Source organism: Emys orbicularis, chromosome 10 (genome assembly GCF_028017835.1).
Source record: "Emys orbicularis isolate rEmyOrb1 chromosome 10, rEmyOrb1.hap1, whole genome shotgun sequence".
NCBI classification, from domain to species: Eukaryota; Metazoa; Chordata; order Testudines; family Emydidae; genus Emys; species Emys orbicularis.
This window is the reverse complement of record NC_088692.1, coordinates 90523363-90543488: the sequence shown is the minus strand read 5'-3', so window position 1 is coordinate 90543488 and position 20126 is coordinate 90523363. Positions and strand designations below refer to the sequence as shown.

The 20126-nt window shown below is 50.7% G+C and overlaps 1 protein-coding gene across 1 annotated transcript; it reads left to right on the top strand.

The window, feature by feature from the left end:
• Positions 1 to 5765: 5765 nt before the first annotated feature.
• PDIA3 (protein disulfide isomerase family A member 3) lies at positions 5766 to 19148 on the top strand. Its single transcript, XM_065412227.1, has 13 exons — positions 5766 to 5914; positions 8516 to 8594; positions 10021 to 10138; positions 11131 to 11238; positions 12862 to 12991; positions 13659 to 13775; positions 14385 to 14510; positions 15363 to 15545; positions 16150 to 16258; positions 16486 to 16614; positions 17796 to 17875; positions 18586 to 18643; positions 18995 to 19148. The coding sequence occupies exons 1-13, from the start codon at positions 5766 to 5768 to the stop codon at positions 19109 to 19111; spliced, it is 1503 nt and encodes a 500-aa protein (XP_065268299.1). The 3' UTR covers positions 19112 to 19148.
• Positions 19149 to 20126: the final 978 nt, after the last annotated feature.

Here is a 20126-nt window from a genome sequence, read left to right as displayed (position 1 = left end):
GTCAAGGTGCACAACCCCCCTACTGGAGCAAGGAAGGAAGGGGTTAATGATCGGACCTGGACACAGTGGCTGAAGCTGGCCTTGCCACACCTGTGGGAAACACCAAGCCTGGGGGAGTGGGAGGAAATCAAAAGGAGGAAGTAGGCCCAGAGCTGGGCGGTCCAGACAGAGATCCTAGGCCAGGGATGGCCAACCTGCTCCGGAGCCACGTGCGGCTCTTCAGAAGTTAGTATGTGGCTCCTTGTACAGGCACCAACTCCGGGCTGGAGCTACAGGCACCAACTTCCCAATGTGCTGGGGGGTGCTCACTGCTCAACCCCTGGCTCTGCCACAGGCCCTGCCCCCACTCCACCCCTTCCCGCCCCCTCCCCTGAGTCTGCCATGCCCTCACTCCTCCCCCTGGAGTCTCTTGCACAGCACGAAACAGCTGATCAGGAGGTGCAGGGAGGGAGGGGAAGGCGCTGATTGGCAGGGCTGCCAGTGGGTGGAAGGTGCTAGGACTCTACCCAGCTGGTGTGGACTAGGCCTTTCCTCATCCTGCACAAAGAGCTTTTCATGGACCCGGGTGCTCCTGTTGCAGTAGGGAAGGTGCAGGAGGGTGCAGTGGGGAGCATCCAAGAAGGATCTCAGATAAAGAAGATACAGGCAGATAAAGAAGCAATCTTCAGTTTGAAAGTGTTTGAAGAACCACTGCCCAGGTACACGCTCCAGCATCTCAGGTTACGCTTGAACCACCAATTGTGGCTCTCTGGGACTCAAGTCTGCACCAAGAAGTGCAGTAAGTGCTGCTTGTGAATCATGAGGGCTGCTTTTCCCTTCCAGTCACTCCTAAGCAGGAAGGGAGCTGTGAAGGAACTGCCATGCCGCTGCTTCACAAAACAAGTTGTCATGGTTACAGGGCCAGTTGTACCTCTGTCTCTTTTCTGATCTTGGCGCACCCCCTTAAGGCCTCCTGCCTTTACCTCTCCTCAGAGCGCCCTGTCACGGATCCTCAGGATCAGTGCTACGGCCCCAGCTTTGGAACAGTCTCTGGGAGGACCCCTTCAGTGAGCCAGACCCCCTGAGGGTCTCACTCTTCCTCCAGGGCAAGCCATGCAGCATCACCACCTCCTTAGGCTGCATCTCTGGCCCTTCATAGAATATGAGAGTTGGAAGGGACCTCAGGAGGTATCTAGTCCAACCCCCTGCTCAAAGCATGACCAATCCCCAGACAGATTTTTGCCCCAGATCCCTAAATGGCCCCCTCAAGGATTGAACTCACAACCCTGGGTTTAGCAGGCCAATGCTCAAACCATTGAGCTATCCCTTCCCCCCACTCTGCTTCCCACCATGAGCTCCAGTCAGCGAGTCCCACGAAGGCAGACCCCTGAGGGAGACTTGTACTATCTTAGGGAGCAATGCAGCCCCACCAGCATCTGCAGGGGCACTCACACCGTGCTAAGAAACAGTCGGGTTTATTATCAATTGGAACACAGCATAGGAAGGCCTTGGTTAGCACAGAGAAAAGACAGTTACAGCATGGTCCATTATGGTTAGCCCAGAGCCCCGGCCAAGCAGTGTGACCCCCTTGGCTCCAGCTCTGTCCCTCTCCACTTTTTTCAAGTTCCTCGTGCCAGTCCCACCTGGCCTCTCCTCAGTCCTTTGTTCCCCAGCTGGTCAAACACAGGTAGCAAATGTCCCAGAGATTGGATTTGCCATTGTGTTCACAGACTCTCCATTGACCTGGGTCCCAAACTCGAAAAAGCTAGGCATCAATCATGCCTGCATCTCTGGGCCTCTCTACAGAAAACAGCTCTTTTCCACCCCAAGGTGACAATACAGCATATAGAGGAAACTGAGGCACACACAGTATTTATACAAAATATTAAAGTTCCCACTTCATCACACCCTCACTCTTTCACGGGATACTGAAGGCCAGGGCCTAATCTATCAATTGTGCTTGCCTAAGAGGTCTGACTGGGTTCAGCAGCTGCCATTCTTCCCATCAAGAATCTGCAACCAGTGGTGAACGTAATGACTAGACAGCCTTCTTAAAACCCAAATGATTGTTTCCTTTGCAGTAAGAACAATGCATCAAAGGATTAAAAACAGTCTACACACATCTATCTTACCTAATGCACACCAGTTCCTGGCAGTAACCAGGCAGGCCTACCTTCCTCTGACACCCCCAGTGGGTGCTTGCATCTTAGTCTGGTTCCTCATAATCAGTGGTTCTCAACCAGAGATGTACCCCGTGGAACACCTTGACATATCAACTCATCTAGATATTTGCCTAGTTTTACAACACGCTATATAAAAAGCACTGGTAAAGTCAATACAAACTAAAATTTCATCCAGACAATGAGTTGTTTATACTGCTCTATACACTATACACTGAAATGCAAGTACAATATTTATATTCCAAATAATTTTTGTTATAATTATATGGTAAAAATGAGAAAGTCAGCAATTTTTCAGTAATAGTGTGCTGTGACACTTTTGTATTTTTATGTCTGATTTTGTACGCAAGTAGTTTTTAAGTGAAATGAAACTTGGGGTACACAAGACAAATCAGACTCCTAAAAGGGGTACAGTAGTCTGGAAAGGTTGAGAGCCACTGCTCAAAACAACTTCCCCTCTCAATATTCATCTTTAAACTACTGTTGGCCTTTTGATCTTGCTAGTTCCTGTACTTTGGCCCTCCTGGTCAAAACCAGTTTCATAACTTGGCTGGAGCAAGGAGGTGGAATCTTCTGAGCTTAATAGTTTGGACAGTCTTTCTTAACAACCCTGAAGTGTTTACCAAGGGGTGGGGCTTATCTTGACCATTTGTTTCCCTTCCTCTTTGTTTTTCCTGACAGCCCTCTATTAAACTAAACAAACATATTCATGCAGTACATATTCCACTAACCATATGATAATGCGACTATATAAATCCATGGTATGCCCACACTTTGAATACTGCGTGCAGATCTGGTCACCCCATCTCAAAAAAGATATATTGGAATTAGAAAAGGCACAGAAAAGGGCAACAACAATTATTAAGGGTATGGAACAGCTTTCATATGAGGAGAGATTAAAAAGACTGGGGCTTTTCAGCTTGAAAAAGAGACGAGTAAGTGGGGATATGATAGAGGTCTATAAAATCATGACTTGTATGGAGAAAGAGAATAAGGAAGTGTTATTTACCCCTGCACATAACACACAAATCAGGGGTCACTCAATGAAATTAATAGGCAGCAGGTTTAAAACAAACAAAAGTACTTCTTCACACAATGCACAGTCAACCTGTGGAACTCATTGCCAGGGGACCTTGTGAAGGCCAAAACTATAATGGGGTTCAAAAAATAACTAGATAAGTTCATGGAGGATAGGTTCATCAATGGCTATTAGTCAATATGGCCAGGAATGCAACCCCATGCTCCGACTCTTTCTAGCCTCTATCAGAAGTTGGAAGTGGACAACAGGGAATGGATCACTTGATCATTGCATGCTCTGTTCATTCCCTCTGAAGCATGTGGCATTGGCTACAGTTGGAAGATAGGATCCTGGGCTAGATGGACCATTGGTCTGACCCATATAGCTGTTATGTTCTTAACCAGATTGTATGCAGTGTTACTGTAGCCATCTCGGTCCCAGGATATTAGAGTGACAGGGTGGGTGAGGTAATATCTTTTATGGGACCAGCTTCTGTTGGGGAATGTCAAGGCTGTATCCCTACTTTGAACTTTAGGGTACAAATGTAGGGGCCTGCATGAAAACTGCTAAGCTTATCTACCAGCTTAGCTCTGGTCCGCTGCCACCATCTTAAGAATTCCCTCCCTGGGAAGCCTTGAGAAACCTTTCACCAATTCCCTGGTGAATACAGATCCAAACTGCTTGGATCTTAAACAAGGAGAAATTGACCCTTCCCCCCTCCTTCCTTTCACCAACTCCTGGTGAATACAGATCCAAACCCCCTTTGGATCTTAAAACAAGGAGAAATCAATCAGGTTCTTAAAAAGAAGGCTTTTAATTAAAGCAAAAGGTAAAAATCATCTCTGCAAAATCAGTATGGAAAATAACTTTACAGGGAAATCAAACTTAAAGAGCTCAGAGGAATTCCCTCTGTCTTAGGTTCAAAGTATAGCAAACAAGATAAGCACTCTGGTAAAAGGTACATTTACAAGTTGAGAAAACAAAGTAAATCTAAGACGCCTTGCCTGGCTTTTACTTACAATTTTGAAATAAGAGAGACTTGTTTAGAAAGATGGGGAGAACCTGGATTGATGTCTGGTCCCTCTCAGTCCCAAGAGCGAACAACCCCTTAAACAAAGGACACACACAAAAGCCTTTCCCCCCCCAAGATTTGAAAGTATCTTGTCCCCTCATTGGTCCTCTGGGTCAGGTGTCAGCCAGGTTACCCGAGCTTCTTAACCCTTTACAGGTAAAAGGATTTTGGAGTCTCTGACCAGGAGGGATTTTAGTACTGTACACAGAGAGCTGTTACCCTTCCTTTTATAGTTATGACAGGGAAAAAGACAGACTTTTGAGCCACACAGAGCTCTTCTTCAGGCCTAGCAATAGAAGACATTATCGCACCCACCTTGTCTCACTACCCAGAGTAACAAAGTTTTCATACAGAGCAGCTCCAGTGCCGTTATGCAGATCCTGACTGCTTGTGCTCATCTTTATTTCTAGTGTCCTAGCCAAATGCCACCTCTGTAATTACAGGCTGTCTCCAAAATTTCCTCTGAAGCTTCCATTTAGATATGGGAATCTGTCACTTCTTGCCCTAATTTGGGGTATGGTATTGCTATGTGCTCAGGGGGCTGGAACAATTTTTATCGTGGGGGTGCTGCTGACAAAAACCATGTATTTGGTGTTTGTTATCACTACTTCAAGCCGGGGGTGTGACAGCACCAGCCTATGTGCTGCTGCCGTTCACCCTAGACAGCGGCAGGTCCGTGGCAGAGATGGTTTGTGCTGATTGGGGAAAGTCTCCATTGACAAGAATTCAGAGGCTCCACTGGACACGTTTCCATGAGCAGGATTGTGCTGTGTAGACCAGGAGGACAAGTGAAAGCTGCCAGGCTTCTGGAACCCTCCTTCGGACTGAGGCAGAGTCAGACCTGCCCTGGTAGGTGAAACCAGCTCTGCTCACAGGTGGGGTGTGACCAGGTGCCGGGCTGGAGTCTGGCCTGCCGGGCTGAACGGAGCAGCCAGGCCTGGCTTGTTCCCCGCAATGAACTCCGGGGCGGGGCCGGACCGAGCCGAGCGCAGCGTTCCCCCCCGCGGGCCCCCGGCGGAGGGAGCGGCCTGCCCAGGCGCGGGGCGCTGCGGGGCCGCCCGGGGAGCCGGTGAATTGGCAGAGGCGGTTGGGGCTGTACAATCCTGGGACTGTCCCCCCCGGGCCCGCCCCCGGCCCAGCCCGCCTCCCAGCGGTTGCCATGGCTGCCAGCTCCCCGAGGGGCACGCGCCTGCTCCTGGCCCAGCCCGCCGAGTGCGGGGGGCGGGGTCGCCGCCGCAGAGCCCACCCCCTCCCTGAAGCAAACACCGCGGGGGCGCGAGGGAGGCAGCGATCCAGCCCATTTATAGGGCACGGGCCTGAGGGGTGGGGACTCTGAGGTCCCCAGGCCCCGCCCACCCTCTGTGACGCGCCACGCGGGTGCCAATGGGGAGCTGCCACACTACAGATCCGGTTCGGGGGCGGGACTTCCGGCCCTGTAGCCGCTCGAGTCGAGTCCGGCTGCCGCCGCGGAGGGAGCGAAGCAGGAACCGCCCGGCCCGACTCGCCGCTGCCCGCCATGGTTCTGCCCCGGTCGCTGCTGCTGCTCCTGGTCCTCGGCCCCTGGCCGGGCCGCGCCTCCGACGTGCTGGAGCTCGGGGACTCGGACTTCGAGAGCGGCTTGGCCGAGCGCCCGGGGCTGGTGCTGGTGGAGTTCTACGCGCCCTGGTGAGCGGGCCGGGCCCCCGGGCCTGACTCCCCTCCGCCGGGGCTCGGGGGCGAGCCGGGCCTGCCTCCCCTCGGCCGGGCCCCCGGGCCTGCCTCCCCTTCCCCCAGGGCTCGGGGGCGGGCCGGACCTGACTCCCCTCGGCCGGGCCCCCGGGCCTGACTCCCCTCGGCCGGGCCCCCGGGCCTGACTCCCCTCCCCCAGGGCTCGGGGGCGGGCCGGCCGGTGCGTTTGGCGCCCGGCCTGGTTCCGCACTGGCCGTCGCGGCCCGCCTGTGTCCCGGGAAGGGCGCCCGAGGTTTGGTGCAAGTCTCGCTCCTCCGGGCTCTAGGTTCCCTTTGGCGGGAGCCCCGCGGGGCTCGGTTCCCGGCTGGCCTCGCACGTGGGTGACTGTCAGGCTGTAACCCCGGAACGCGGGGTGGGCTCGGTGTGCTGGGAAGCGGTGACTCCGCTGCCCGGTGTGGTGCGGAGACTGTGAGACCAGCACCAAAGGCCTTACTCTGTGCTGTATCCTCAGGGCAGCAAAACTGCCTCGTGTAGACAAGCCCCTGAGGACGGAGAACTTGAGACAGCTCTGTGGGGAACCAGACCTTCCTGGCTGCGAGTTGGGTGTGGCCTAGCAGGCTCTCCTCCTTTAGCACCCCTTGCTGAACATCCTGTGGTGGCTGCCGCTTCTTGTGACTCACCTCCCACCAGGTTGTCTTTTAGCCCCACCCCTTGTGGGGTAACAAAATCCAGCAAAAATGAATGTCCAATGTGCTGCCCTTGATTCTGGGCCCAGTGGTGAGTCCATCCTTCTCTCTGGGCATCTTTATTTCTTAAGGGTTTCATGCTTTCAGGTGGCTGGTGGGAGACCCCAGGCCTTCCCTCTACCCTGGGCTCCAGCACAGGGACCCTAGGACAGGCAATCAAGGTTTACTCTGGCAGACTCTTTGCTGCTTGTTGCCTTGTTTTTTTCCAATATGCAAAATGAAAGTAACTGGTAAGTGCAGAGTTATTGTAACTTATTGCAAACGCCCTGTTTGAAGTATACTATGGTAGACTACTTCCAACTTAATATGATAAAACACTAGGTTCAGTGGTATCAAAACAATTCTGAGTTGGAAATTGGACACCTTAAGATAAGGGTCTGTGTTCTCTAGCTGACTGTTCTGCATTTCTAGGAAGTACTAACTGCTTGCTTTACTTATGAACTTGTCACAATTTTCTAATTGGACTGAACTGCCTGGTATAGAGTGAGAACTACAACTTCCATCATGCATTGGGTTGCAGGAAGATGAGGAGGATCCTGCTGTGGTGTCTGATTTTAATTGGTTAGAAAATGGGGTTTTGTTTGCAAGTCACTGGTGAACACTCCACAAGAGTGGTCCCATTTTGATCCAGCTCCAGAAATATGCAGGACTTCCTAAAGCATCCCCTCGACTCTATGGAATAGTGAATAAGTCAGCAACTCACTGAGTACATTTGTCTAGCCCAACAAATGTATTAACACCTTGTTTGTGACAAATGGAACAGCAAATCTTGGTCACTTACAAAGATTCTTTTGAATTAAGGAAAAAACCACTAGCTCATGGACAGGCTTTCATTAGTTAAATTGCTTGAGGGAGGCAGAGCAAAAGAAACCTAGGATTTCTAGGAACTTTGGAACTGGGTGTCATGGATATAGTCCCCTTCATTCTGTGCCACTAGATTTTGCAATATACATCTCAATAAATGTTGCCAGAGGATGGAAAGCTACAGTGTGTGGTGGATAATGCTCTTGGCACCAGAAGATGTTTGACTAATGTAGCCATTTTGTTAGTCTAGGTTACTGATTACCTGGAATGATTAAAATAGTGGTATATTTTTACTTTCAGTTCTGTAAGGAGTTACTCAACTTTCAGGATTATTAAAATGAATTTAACTTCCCTGCTGCTGAAAACTGCAGAACTCTGTAAACTAGACAGCAGTTCACTGGGTGACAAAGCTGCAAATACAACTTGCCATGTGTTTCAGGCCTGTATTAAGTGTCAGATTATATCATGGTTCTGTGGTTAGTGTGTTGAGAATTAAGTTATGGAATCTTCAAGTATTCGTACATTTACCTTAAGTCTTGTTCCTGTGTATCTTCTACTGCAATGGATAGAAAGTCAGGACATGGCAAGTCCATTCGCAGTAGGTAAATGTGTTGACTGGATGATTCATTAATATTAGGTTTCAGACTTAATTCCACTCATCTCAGTGGGCAGGAGTTAAATCGCAGTGCTTAGTGCTAATGGTTGTTGGGCATCTGTAGGAAGACAATAGTGTGCTGGCATGTAGTCTAGTGAATAGAGTAAAGTCTCTGGGAAGATCGACACATTTTTTTCTTCCCACTCTGGTCAAGTAGGGGAACTCCAAAATGTTGGGAAGGAATAATATCAACGTGACTTACTCCATCTCTTTCCCTCAGCCCTTGTCTGAGCTCCAAGTTGAAAATCCTTCCAGGAAGCCTCATTGTTTCTATGAAGGCTGTTTGGGTCAGTTGTGTGTGACAGTGTGGAGATCCTTTGTAAATGGAAACGTGGCATCTGTCCAATTGCAGGGAGGCTTTTCCTTGTAACCGAACTGTCACTTCCCCTTCAGGTGTGGGCACTGCAAACGACTAGCCCCAGAGTACGAGGCTGCTGCTACCAGACTGAAAGGAATTGTCCCTCTAGTAAAGGTATGGACCTCGCCTGAGTTCATGGTTCTGTGACATGTTACCTGCTCTGACTGGGCTGGAACCATCTTTGTGGTGGATCTTAAATGGTGTCTGGCACAGGCAGAAGATTTTCTAAAAGCTTGTGCTTGGGGCTGTACCCTGACTAGTGCATCCAGTGTTTCCATGGCGATTTGGGGTCTGACTTAATTTCCTCTGTTTCATAAATGTGAGGGTGTGGGTTTCTGTTCTGCTGCATTTTGAGGGAATGGTCTACAGGGCTCGGAGCCCTCCTGCCCCAGATCTTAAGCAGATTTCCTCCACTGGAGGCAGTATTGTGCAAGTAGTGTGCTGTCTGCCTCTGGAGCACTTGGCATTCATTGCTGTCAGAGAGGATTGGTCTGTTCCTGTACAAGGCACGCTAGAGAGCCCGTCCCTTTACTGCTGCAATGAAATACTTTTTTGTACACTAGTACTCAGGGCTTGGGAAAAACAAATGCCGTGTATCTTCAGGGGTTGTATGCAGTAAATGACACTCTCAAACCCTGGGTTTAGGGGATTTTGAGGCCTAATGCACTTGCATCTCCTGCCTCTCCCTCTGCAGTGTGCAGAGCACTAGAAAGAAGTCTGTAGCCCTGTATGCAGACAAACTCCTTCCTCATTCAGTGGTGATGGAGAAGCCCTACTCGGCTCACTGCAGGGGGCCAATGCAGGGAAGTGCCTTACAGCACTGCCTTGAGGCAGAGGGCTGCTATAAAGGGAAGCTCTCTCCTGAGGTGGTTAAGTAGTACAGGGAACCCTGTCACTGTTTGACTTGTGCAACTCCACTAAGCCAGTGCCTCATCGCAGTCTTTTCACACCATCCAGTCCCCGTTTACTTGTATCAGTCCCTCTGGGCATGGGGAGCATTCTTCTGTTTCAGCCGTCTCTAGGCACTGTTACACTGGCTGATTAAAGGAATTTTAGGGTTATCAGTTGCGCCTCTCACATTGCATCCGGTGCACTTTAGTCTCTCATGTAGTGTCCCATCATGTACTTCCCTAGCCTTGTTAGCCAGGTTAACTGTCTTCAGATCTCCCCAAGTCCATGTCCCGGCCATGCTGTGGGTGCACTAGATCTGGCCTATAAGTTTCCATGGGCATGGATACAGACTGCTCCATATTTTTTATAGCATTGATTGCATGTTCTGCAAATAAAGGCATACAGGGTGCCAGCTGAAGCTTGCTTTTGTTCCTATAACTTTCTGCCAGAAGCCCCCTCCCTGTGGATACTTTGCCTTTTAATGCCCTGTTGAGGCTGCATTTCTCTACTTCATAGAATTATGTGGTGGTCCCTCTATGGGGCAGCTGCCTTGTGCTGCTTCTGATTTCTGCAGCAGAGGAGTTTGTGCTGCGTGCCAACACTGCATGAATGTGACTGTGTGTTAAGGAGCAGTATTTCTCTTCTTCAGGTTGACTGTACAGCAAACTCAAACACCTGTAACAAATACGGAGTCAGTGGCTATCCCACCCTGAAGGTTTTCAGGGATGGTGAAGAGGCAGGTGCCTATGATGGGCCAAGGACAGCAGGTAAGGATCCTGGCATGGTGCTGCAGCACTTTCCCATCTGGATTGAATTTGACTTGTTGCCATGGAGATCGGAGCATCCTGGCTGCATGGCCCACAGTTACCAGGCTCTACTTACTTGTCTGCATGGTGGTGGGAGGGATGGGGGTAGAAGCCCTGGATACTTGAGTATCTAATTGGTTCCTGGTAAAGATGAGGCACTGCAAGTCTGTCTTGTCCACAACAGCTGATCAGCAGTGGGAGAGAGAATATCTGTTGCAGGTTGAATGTACCAGATTGATGAATGTATCTGCTGATCTCTGAAATTCCACTGCCGTGCAGCTGTTGCCCAGGGCTTGTTACTTAGTGCAGTGATCTCAGCCAGGGGTACGCAGAGGTCTTCCAGGAGGTACATCAACTCACCTAGATATTTGCCTAGTTTTATAACAAGTTACATAAAAAGCACTAGCAAAATCAGTAGAAACTAAAATTTTCTACAGACGATGACCTGTTTATACTGCTCTATGTACCATACACTGAAATGTAAGTGCAATATTTATATTCCAGTTGATTTTTTTTTGGTAATTATAGGGTAAAAATTAGAAAGTAAGTGTGCTGTGATATTTTTGTATTTTTAGGTCTGATTTTGTAAGCAAGTAGTTTTTAAGCAAGGTGAAACTTGGGGTACACAAGACATCAGATTCCTGACAGGGGTACAGTAGTCTGGAAAGGTTGAGAGCCACTGGCTTAGTGCTCCAAGGTCAGGTTTCAGAGCAGACATAAAGACACTCTGTTTATGTAAAGTCTTGTGATGAGCATTGTGCACTGGTCTCTTGACTCCTTATGTTACCGCACTGGTAGCAAGGGGAGGAAGGCTTTACATTTGCATGGTAAACATTGCAATTCTTGAGGAAGAATTGGGGGTGAATAATAGGTCCAGCATGGAATCAGTCTCCTAGAACTCCATAAAACCATCACTCTGACACTGCTGTATACTTCTCTTCCTTCTTCCTCAGATGGGATTGTCAGTCACCTCAAGAAACAGGCAGGACCTGCCTCAGTGGCTCTCCGCTCTGTGGCAGATTTTGAAAAATTCATCAGTGACAAAGATGCTTCTGTGGTGGGTGAGTAGTACGAGCCAGCACAGCCTTTAAACTACATTGGATACTTTGTCGTGGGGGAAGCCTGTCTTTCAAGTCCTCCAAGCACCTACAAAGCACGTTGCTACTGCTCTCAGAAACTTGTAAATAGCTGGAGATCTCTCCTTGAGCTTACACATCCACCAGTCCCCATCCCACTCCTTCTCTCCCCCTCCCTCTCCGCTTGCTGGAATCTGATTGCCTTGGGCTCTTGGAGCCAAACATGAACATCAAGGATTATATCACAAGATGCCCCCAGAGTATCCTAATTTTAAGTCATGATGTGACCGTGGCATATGAATGATACCAAAACATCCTTCCCCATCACTCATGCAGATCCACTGACACCCAGTCTAACTGTTTCTCAACCTTTGTGATACCAGGGAATGGCTTGCTGCCTTGCTAAACTGTCAGGGTCCCAGGGTCCGGTTCACAGAACGGTTGTTGAGAAACCCTGCCTTAGACAGTGGTGTCCAAAAAATATCTGGATGAGTCACCAGTATAGCCGGTGAAATAGCCTCAGAACTGCTAGTGCTGGACTATTAAGGGCAACAAGGCAAGCAGCTCGCTTAGCTGAGGATAATGCCTTGGTGTACGGTTCTGGATGATGCATCACAAGGCTTTGCTTTTTCTTTTGGAGTAAGGTTAGTACTAGAGCACTGGATAGGCACCTACAGATGTATTTAAAATGTGAAGCAATAGCCAGGTCTCCCCAAGGACCCTGTTCTGACTTCATCCCCTGGGGGCAATATACCGTACCCAGCCATACCTGACACATGCAGGGATGGCTGTCACATAAGCCTTGTAGCGCTCAACAGTCTCGCCATATTAGCCTGATTCAGGTCATCGCAATAGCAGCTCTGCTAATCCAAGGAACATTTCAAATGAGAGCTTGAAGGAGACCAGAAATCAGTGGAAAAACTGCTCTCTGACTCCTGTGGAGCAATGCTTTGGGGCAGGAGTTCTCAAACTTCGTGGCACTGCGACTCTCTTCGGACAACAAATCCCTACATGACCCCAGGAGGGAGGACCGAAGCCCGAGTCCCACCGCTCCAGGAGGGGAAGGGGTCAAAGCCCAAGCCCAAAGGCTTCAGCCCCAGGCAGGGGGCCTGTAACCTGAGCCCCACCACCCAGACTTTGGCCCTGAGCCCCAGTAAGTCTAAGCCAGCCCTGGCGACCCCATTAAAATGGGGTCGTGACCCATTTTGGGGTCCTGACCCACAGTTTGAGAACCACTTCTATAGGGCACTACCTCTGTCCAGACCCTAGCTGTCCAGCATGCAGTTCCATCTCTGGCTGCAAGTGGCAGACTTGGTGCCCAGAGGGCTGCAGTCTTCTGGGCTGGGGATTGGGCCGGATGTACTCCCAAAGAAAGCTGCTTGGCTCCTGCTGGGGCAGAAAGAAGGAAGGAAATGCTGGTGTATTTCTAAAGGAACACAGGGAAATTGAGCCTTGCTAAACAGAAGCAGTTGAGCTGGGCAGAGAAGAGCCCATTCGGAAGTGACAGATTCTCAGGCAGAGTAAATACAGAAGAGTTGAGTCAACCAGTGAAATGGCATCTGCTGAGGCAGAGATTCTGTAGGGTCCCCGTGTCTCTCTCTGTTGCAGGCTTCTTCAAAGATGCATTTGGTGATGCTTATTCAGAGTTCATGAAAGCAGCCAGCAACCTAAGAGAGAGCTACCGCTTTGCACACACCAGCGAGGAAGAGCTGATACAGAAGTATGAGGCAGACGGAGAGTAAGTGGCTCAGTGTACAGGTGGTTCTTGTTGGGGCAGCAGGGACAGCCTCCTAGTCCCCTCTCAGACAGTTGTGCTTTGGAAAGTGGGTTCCTTTCATAGCTTCCCATGTGGGCAAGACCAGATGAGGTTAATCTTTCTAAAATCAGTACTGTTGGGCCCAGCTGGCAGGCTGATCTGAAGGGATTTCCTACGTCCTGCTGTTGGGCACTTGAGACCCTTGAGCCATGAACTGCAGTGAGCGGGTCATGGTTCTTGTGGAGGGGCAGGGGAGAGAAGCTGACCTATAAACACTTGTAAAGTCTCCCTGGCCTGCTGGGCTGGTGTATGTGTGTCAAACTCCTGCCTCACATGGAAAGTACTGTACCAGGAGGACCTAAATTGGCTTTTCAAGCCTGGCTGTTTGTTCCCTTATTGCCCATCCTATTCTTCCCTTGTCACTACAGGGTGGGGGGGTTGTTTACTTGTTAACTGCCGGAAATCTTGCTGCTTGTTCTGGCTAGTAGCATAAGGCTTGGCCAGGTGGCTTTGGTACAGGTAGCTTTGTTCAGGACCTGGATGATCCCACTGTGTACTTGGAAAGGCGTCTACCGCTCTACCTGCCCACTTATCCCCATACTGCTAGTTCCTTCAACTGTTTCATGTTGTGCTCTCCACCTCTGTTCAGGGGTGTTGTCTTATTCCGTCCTCAACGCCTGGCAAACAAATTTGAGGACAGCACTTTGAGGTACACAGAGGACAAAATCACCAGTGGCAAGATCAAGAAGTTTCTCCAGGAGAACATGTGAGTGACGTCTCACTTCGATCTCAGGGCTAGGGTGGGTGACCGAGTTCAGCTAAATTCCTAGACTGTGAGCAGTCTGGCTTCAGTTCTATTGGCTGGGCATGGCTAGTAGCACTGCCTCTGGGCTACTAAATTCTAGCTGATCTTAGGGGTTCTTCTCGTCTAATGGAACACGCAGAATACTTGGCTTCTGGGTACTCAGTGCACTGCAGGTCCATCATTCATTCTCAAGAATGAGATTTCTATGTGGGCTTTTCCTCTGCGCTGACCAGGCTGCTGACCACTTGATCTAGCATTCCAGTTACCTGGTTTGCTCACTTGATTTTAGGTCAGTTTTTGTCACAAATAAAAGTAGGTCCCTAATTTGATCAAAACCCGTGTGTAACTTTGTATGTCCAGCTACAGTAGCAGAACCCCACAAATTGGCCTGATGCACGAATGAGCTATTTGAAGAAAACACTTTTCAAATAGGCCTGCTGGATATTGGCAATTGTATGGATCCTGTGATCTTGGATGAGAACAAGACTGTGCTAGGACAAGCTTCTTTCTGGGGGGGAGGAAGGGCTCAGATAGTGAGACGCAGGTTGCTAACTACTGCTTTGTTGATAGTTTTGGCATCTGTCCACATATGACAGAAGATAACAAAGACTTGATCCAAGGGAAGGACTTGCTGGTGGCTTATTATGACGTGGACTATGAGAAGAATGCCAAGGGCTCCAACTACTGGCGCAATAGGTAAGCAGAGGAAGGTAGATCCTAATCCACAGTCTTCCTCCCCTATGCAGTGCACTGTTTTGGTGAATTCCTGTGGTTTATCTGGCAGAATGCTGTCTCCAGGGTGCAAACTCAGAAATCATTTCTGGGACTCTAGTAAATTCTCCCTTCACCTGGCTCTGTCTGCAGGGTGTGTTGTCACTACAAGTAGAGCGGCATTGCAGGCCACTATCCTGTTCCTCGAAATGTTGCTTCTGATTCTGGAAAACTGACTCTCCCAGCTTATGCTTCTGTGGCAAGCAGTTGGTGTTTCCATAGGTTGCAGGCAGCCAGCTAACATGCCTGGAGCATTCGTTCAGCATTGGGTATAGACAGTGCATTTGGCACACTTATCAGGAGCTCTGATTCCTTTATCAGTCTGTCCACACCAGAGTTGCTTGACTGAGGCCCAGAACAACTAATCTTGCTGAGGAGGCTCATGCTCGATTCCATTCTTTGTACTCCACCTTACTGGAACTCGACTCACTATGCAGTGCTGCAGCCACAGGAGACCTGGTTGATCAGAGCTGACTGAGGGGTTATGGGGTATTCAGTGCAAAATGGAGACTTGTTGAAGCTATGGGTTGGGAGATCCCTAGGTTACACCCAGTTTAGTAGCATGTTGCTTTCTTTCCTGTTTCTCCAACTGCATTTTCATGTTACTTCTCTTTGCAGAACCTCCTAACCAGCAGATCCCCCACTAATTCTTGTTTCTAGCTGTTCTGTTTCAGCTTGAAAGAGGTGGCTCTCTTCCTCTCCGCAAGTGCTCTGTTGTCTTGGAGAAACTGTTTAACATCTGTAAGCGTAACAGCACATTTCCTCTGCTTTACTCAGAGTGATGATGGTGGCACAGAAGTTCCTGGATGCTGGACACAAGCTCTACTTTGCTGTTGCTAGTAGAAAAACCTTTGGCCATGAGCTTTCGGAGTTTGGCCTGGACAGCAGCACAGGGGAGGTTCCTGTCGTTGCCATCAGAACCGCCAAGGGAGAGAAATATGTCATGCAGGAGGAATTCTCGTAAGTCCTGGGCGTGGTGCCCCCTCCTAGTCCAGTCACAGGCAAAGCCCCTCTGATACTTACCACCCACCTGGGCTCACTGGGAGGACACCTGAGCTGGATGTTCCTGTGTGGCAGAGGAGTAGCTGTGGCTGTAGCCCAAGCCTGCCACTGGGCAGTTACACACTGGAAGGGTTACATTAGGAGCTGCAAGCTCTAAGGATTGAGGCTTTAATTCCAAGATACCTAAAAAGTAAAGACCAGGGTAGAAAATAACATGCGACTGAACAGCAGGAGGAGTGAATACCTAAAATAAAGGGCATGGGAGAGACACTTCAGCCTATCTCCTGGGTGGGAGAAGCGTGGGCAGCAGGAAGCCTGACTTACTGGGGTGAACATGTGCACCAGGCAGACTTTCCCAAAATCCTGGAGGTGGCCACATGGCTCTTGTGCCCGGGGTCATCTGGGGGAGTTAGAGCCCTGGGTTAGCACTGAGGATCCAAGTGGCTTTTTTCAGTGTGCTGCTGTCTGTGGGTAGAATAAAACTCCCTCGGGATTTGTAGGGTGCACTTGCTAGTCCTGTGTGCCAGATGGCTCTGAAATGTCGCCTGTATTTGATTTGTAGCCGTGATGGGAAAGCGCTGGAGAGATTCTTGCAGGATTACTTTGATGGTAACCTGAAGAAATACCTGAAATCGGAGCCCATCCCAGAGAACAATGATGGTCCTGTGAAGGTAGGTGCTACTGAGACATGTTCAGCCAAAGGGTGTACGTGGCTGTTGCCTCTCCAGCTAGAACACTGCATGTTGAGCTGACAGAAGTGTTCTGTGCATGCTTCAAGGACCACTGTGTGCAGTTTGCTGCATGAGGATCAGGCTCACTCAGGTCAGAGCCTGGAGAGTGAGCGTGTGGCTTTTAATGTGCAGAAATGCTGCTAATCTGGAGAATTCAATCTTTCCAGGTGGTGGTTGCCGAAAACTTTGATGACCTTGTTAATGCGGAGGACAAAGACGTTCTGATTGAGTTCTATGCCCCGTGGTGTGGCCACTGCAAGAACCTGGAGCCCAAGTACAAGGAACTAGGAGAAAAGGTAGGCTGGGAGCTCTTGCCTGTCAGGTTTGAATGCAGCAGTCATCCCCCCAAACTGAGCTGTCCCAGGGTCGTGCTCAGCTAGCCAAGCCATAAGGGGCCGCCTCTGACTGCTCTCTAAACTGGCACTGGTCAGTAAGCAGTTGGCTACGTCTGCCCTCTACTTACATTTGAGGTTGGCTGGCACCGGGAGCATCTCCTTTGGCTCTGGCCAGGGCACACCAGTATTCCCTTGTCAGTAACTAGCTTCCAGTGGCTGCATGTCTTTTCGGGTCACTGTCCTCTGTCCAAACATTGCTGAGAGCTGGTCCCCAGGGAATCCTTCCTAGAAAGATGCCTGCCTGAAGGATGGTTTGGCTATACTTGGCTCAGGTCTGGTCCCTTGGCTCCTGTAATCCTCAGTTCTTCTCCCTGTCCCAGAGAACTAACGCACATGGGGAGAAGCATAGGCAGCAACCAATTTAATCGAATCACTAGAAATGACAAGGTCTTGTAATGATGCTCCCACTCTGTAATATGGTAATGTCTAGTTAAATAGAAAAATCTGATGAATCTATTCCGGTATAATGTCTTTTTAAACAGAAGTTTCCTGTTGTAATCATTTTGTTTCTGATATTTACATGGCAAGGGTTTGTGAACTTTAGAGGCAGCAACTCTCCCTGCTCACCCAGGAGGCCTTGGCCTTCTCTCCTACAGGCAATGAGTGAGGGTGTACGTTGGAAGGATAGCCTCCTGAAGGAGACCCGAGTCAGAGGTGCTCTCTGGAGAGGGCCTGAATGTTGTACCTGCCCAAGTATCTCTAGTGCTAGCCTGGATATCAGACAGCGAGCGTGTGCCCTCCTTACTGCCAATACCAGCCTGAACTGGCGCTGCCTGGTCTCTCGCAGGACAAAGCCTGGACTCACTAGATTATTTGTATTACCATAGCACCCAGGGGTCTTCGTTGTGTTAGGCGCTGTACAAATGAACACTGCTGTCCCAGATCCTGCCCCAGCCTCCCCCGGCTGTTCTGATGCACCTAGCCAAGAGCCCCAATGACTCCCCCATCTCCCCTTGGCCTTGGAACACACACATTCCTGGTCCTAGTGGAACATGGGGGGGGGGGGGGGGGTCAGCATCTTCCCCCAGCGTCCACAATAGACTAGTGATGATCTGTTCACTAATGTGCTGTCCTACCAACAGCTCAGCAAAGACCCCAACGTTGTCATAGCCAAGATGGATGCTACAGCCAATGATGTGCCTTCTCCATACGAAGTCCGAGGGTAAGAGCTTCAGCTTGTATGACATTGGGTGGGGTAGCAGGGGAGAGTCCTGGCTACTGCCTCTAGCCAGTGACTGCTACAGAAGGGCTGGGGAATCTCTGTTTTTTTTGGGGGGGAGAGACTGGCTCTGATGGCAGCTGGGGGCTGATGTGCTTGTAGTCGTGGTCACTGGGAACTTGCTTGTCTTGCTCCTGAGCAGCTGTCAGCAGAAATTCAGACTTGGAGTAACTCCAATGCAAGCATCTGGCCTTGCTCCTGTGCAGGGTGTCGTGTTTCCCAGCCCCACCTGCACACAGCTTCCTGAATGTCCCTGGCCCCACCTGCACACGACAGGTGGGCCAGGGATACACAGCTTCCTGAATGTCCCTGGCCCTTCCTTCTACTCCGTAGACTCTTCTTGTGGATGAAGAACTGCACTGGGCACCTCTCTTTCAGCAAACCTGAATCCAGGTGCACTCAGTCAGCTCTGCTCCTATCTCCTGCTGGGGCATGGCTTGCTACTGTTCTGGGCTTCCTCTGGCTGATGGTGCCTTGAAGGGCTTGTCCCTTGACTTGTGGGGCGATAGACTCCATGCAACAGTGACTCTCCCCCCTTCTGTGGCTCAGGGCAAACCTGCTGCCCTGCATGGTGAGTGCTAGACTCACCCTGAGGGGTTAGGACCTGAAGACTGCTGAACACAGTAGAGCTGACATGTCTCTTCTTTCCCCAGCTTCCCCACTATCTATTTTGCTCCAGCTGGTAACAAGCAGAATCCAAAGAAATATGAGGTGAGTGTCTGCTTCCTGCCCTGGGAGCTCTGCAGGCAGGTTTCCCCCTTGCCGCTACAGCTTTGGGCAGCGCACATGCAGGTAATCTCCCTGCAGCTGAAGAGTTGTGTGGCCGCGCAGGCCCTCAGGAACGCTGCCCTGCAGCTGCACCTCTAGAACACGTTGGTGCAGCCTGCAGGAGAGCCTTAAAGGGCTCTCAGGGAAATGGTCTGGGGAACCTTGGTCTCTCGTGAGGCAGTGAACACTCCCCATTCGGGGCCAGCAGGTGCAGATATTCCCAAGACCCCAGGGAGTGTCAAAGCCAGGATCCTAGTGTTCAGCCCTGGCCTCATGCTCTTGTGTTGTTTGCAGGGGGGCCGGGAGGTGAGCGACTTCATCAGCTACTTGAAGCAGGAGGCAACCAGCCCCCCTGTGCTGCAGGAGGAGGAAAAGCCCAAGAAAAGGAAGAAGGCCCAGGAGGATCTGTAAAGCACCTAACCACCCAGCTCACCAGTGTGTCCGAGGAGGAATTGTGCGGGCATTGGGGAAGCCCTGGGGCCAGCTGCGGGAGTGAAGAAACTGTGCCCAATGCAATGTGGGCTGAAGGGACCCAACTGCTGTACCTAGCTGTGTTTAATTTCCTGCCGTCTCTTTGCTGCATTCTTATGGGGCTGCCCCAGACGTGGGTGGTGTTTGAGGGGTGGGGAAGGGGGGTGGGGCAGGGGGAGACGTGTTATTTTCTAATTTTTTTGTACATTTGGAGAAGTGAGACAATAAAATGGACCCCTTTAAAACCACACCTCTGTGCCCAGTGCTGCCAGTGGCTGCTGCTGAGTCCTGTGTAAGTGGTGCTAGCTGGGAGCCCATGGCCTATGGAGTGCTGCCCTGCTCCCAGCTGGGAGCCTCTCCTGGCTGTGTCCTGAGGGCTGTGAGAATGCATGAGGAACAAATCCCACCTGCCCTCACACTCCATCCTGTGGTCCACGAGCTGCTTCCCAGTACAAGAGGCTGGTGGGGGACTGGCCACTGCCATGCTTCTGTGGAACTTGGCCTAGGAGGGGGCCTGTGGTGCAGTGGGGGTGCAGGACTGCATGGTGCTTAGGGGCAGGCAGGAGGAGGTGCAGAGGAGACCCCCTTCACCCCTTTGTGTACAGAACACAGGCTCTGCGGCAGGGCATAGCTGCTATCGTGAATGCCCCAGACACCAGTGGTGAAGTGGCAAGAAGCCTGCCTGGGGCCCATGCCTGGTCTGCTAGAGCCCATGGCTGCAGGCTCTGGGCTCCCTGCCATGGACCAGCATGTGACCTGGTAGATTCTGCACTAACTACCTAGCCATGGGCTGTGCCTGGTGTTCCTACAGTGGCCTCCAGGGCTCGAGTCTGGGCTTTGCGTGGGAGCAGCTCAAAGGTAGGCCGGTCATTGAGTGCTTCAAGCTGTGCTGAACTCAGAGTGGGTTCACTTGGTGCTGGGCCTGGCAGCACCTCTCCCTGGCATGTAGCCAGAG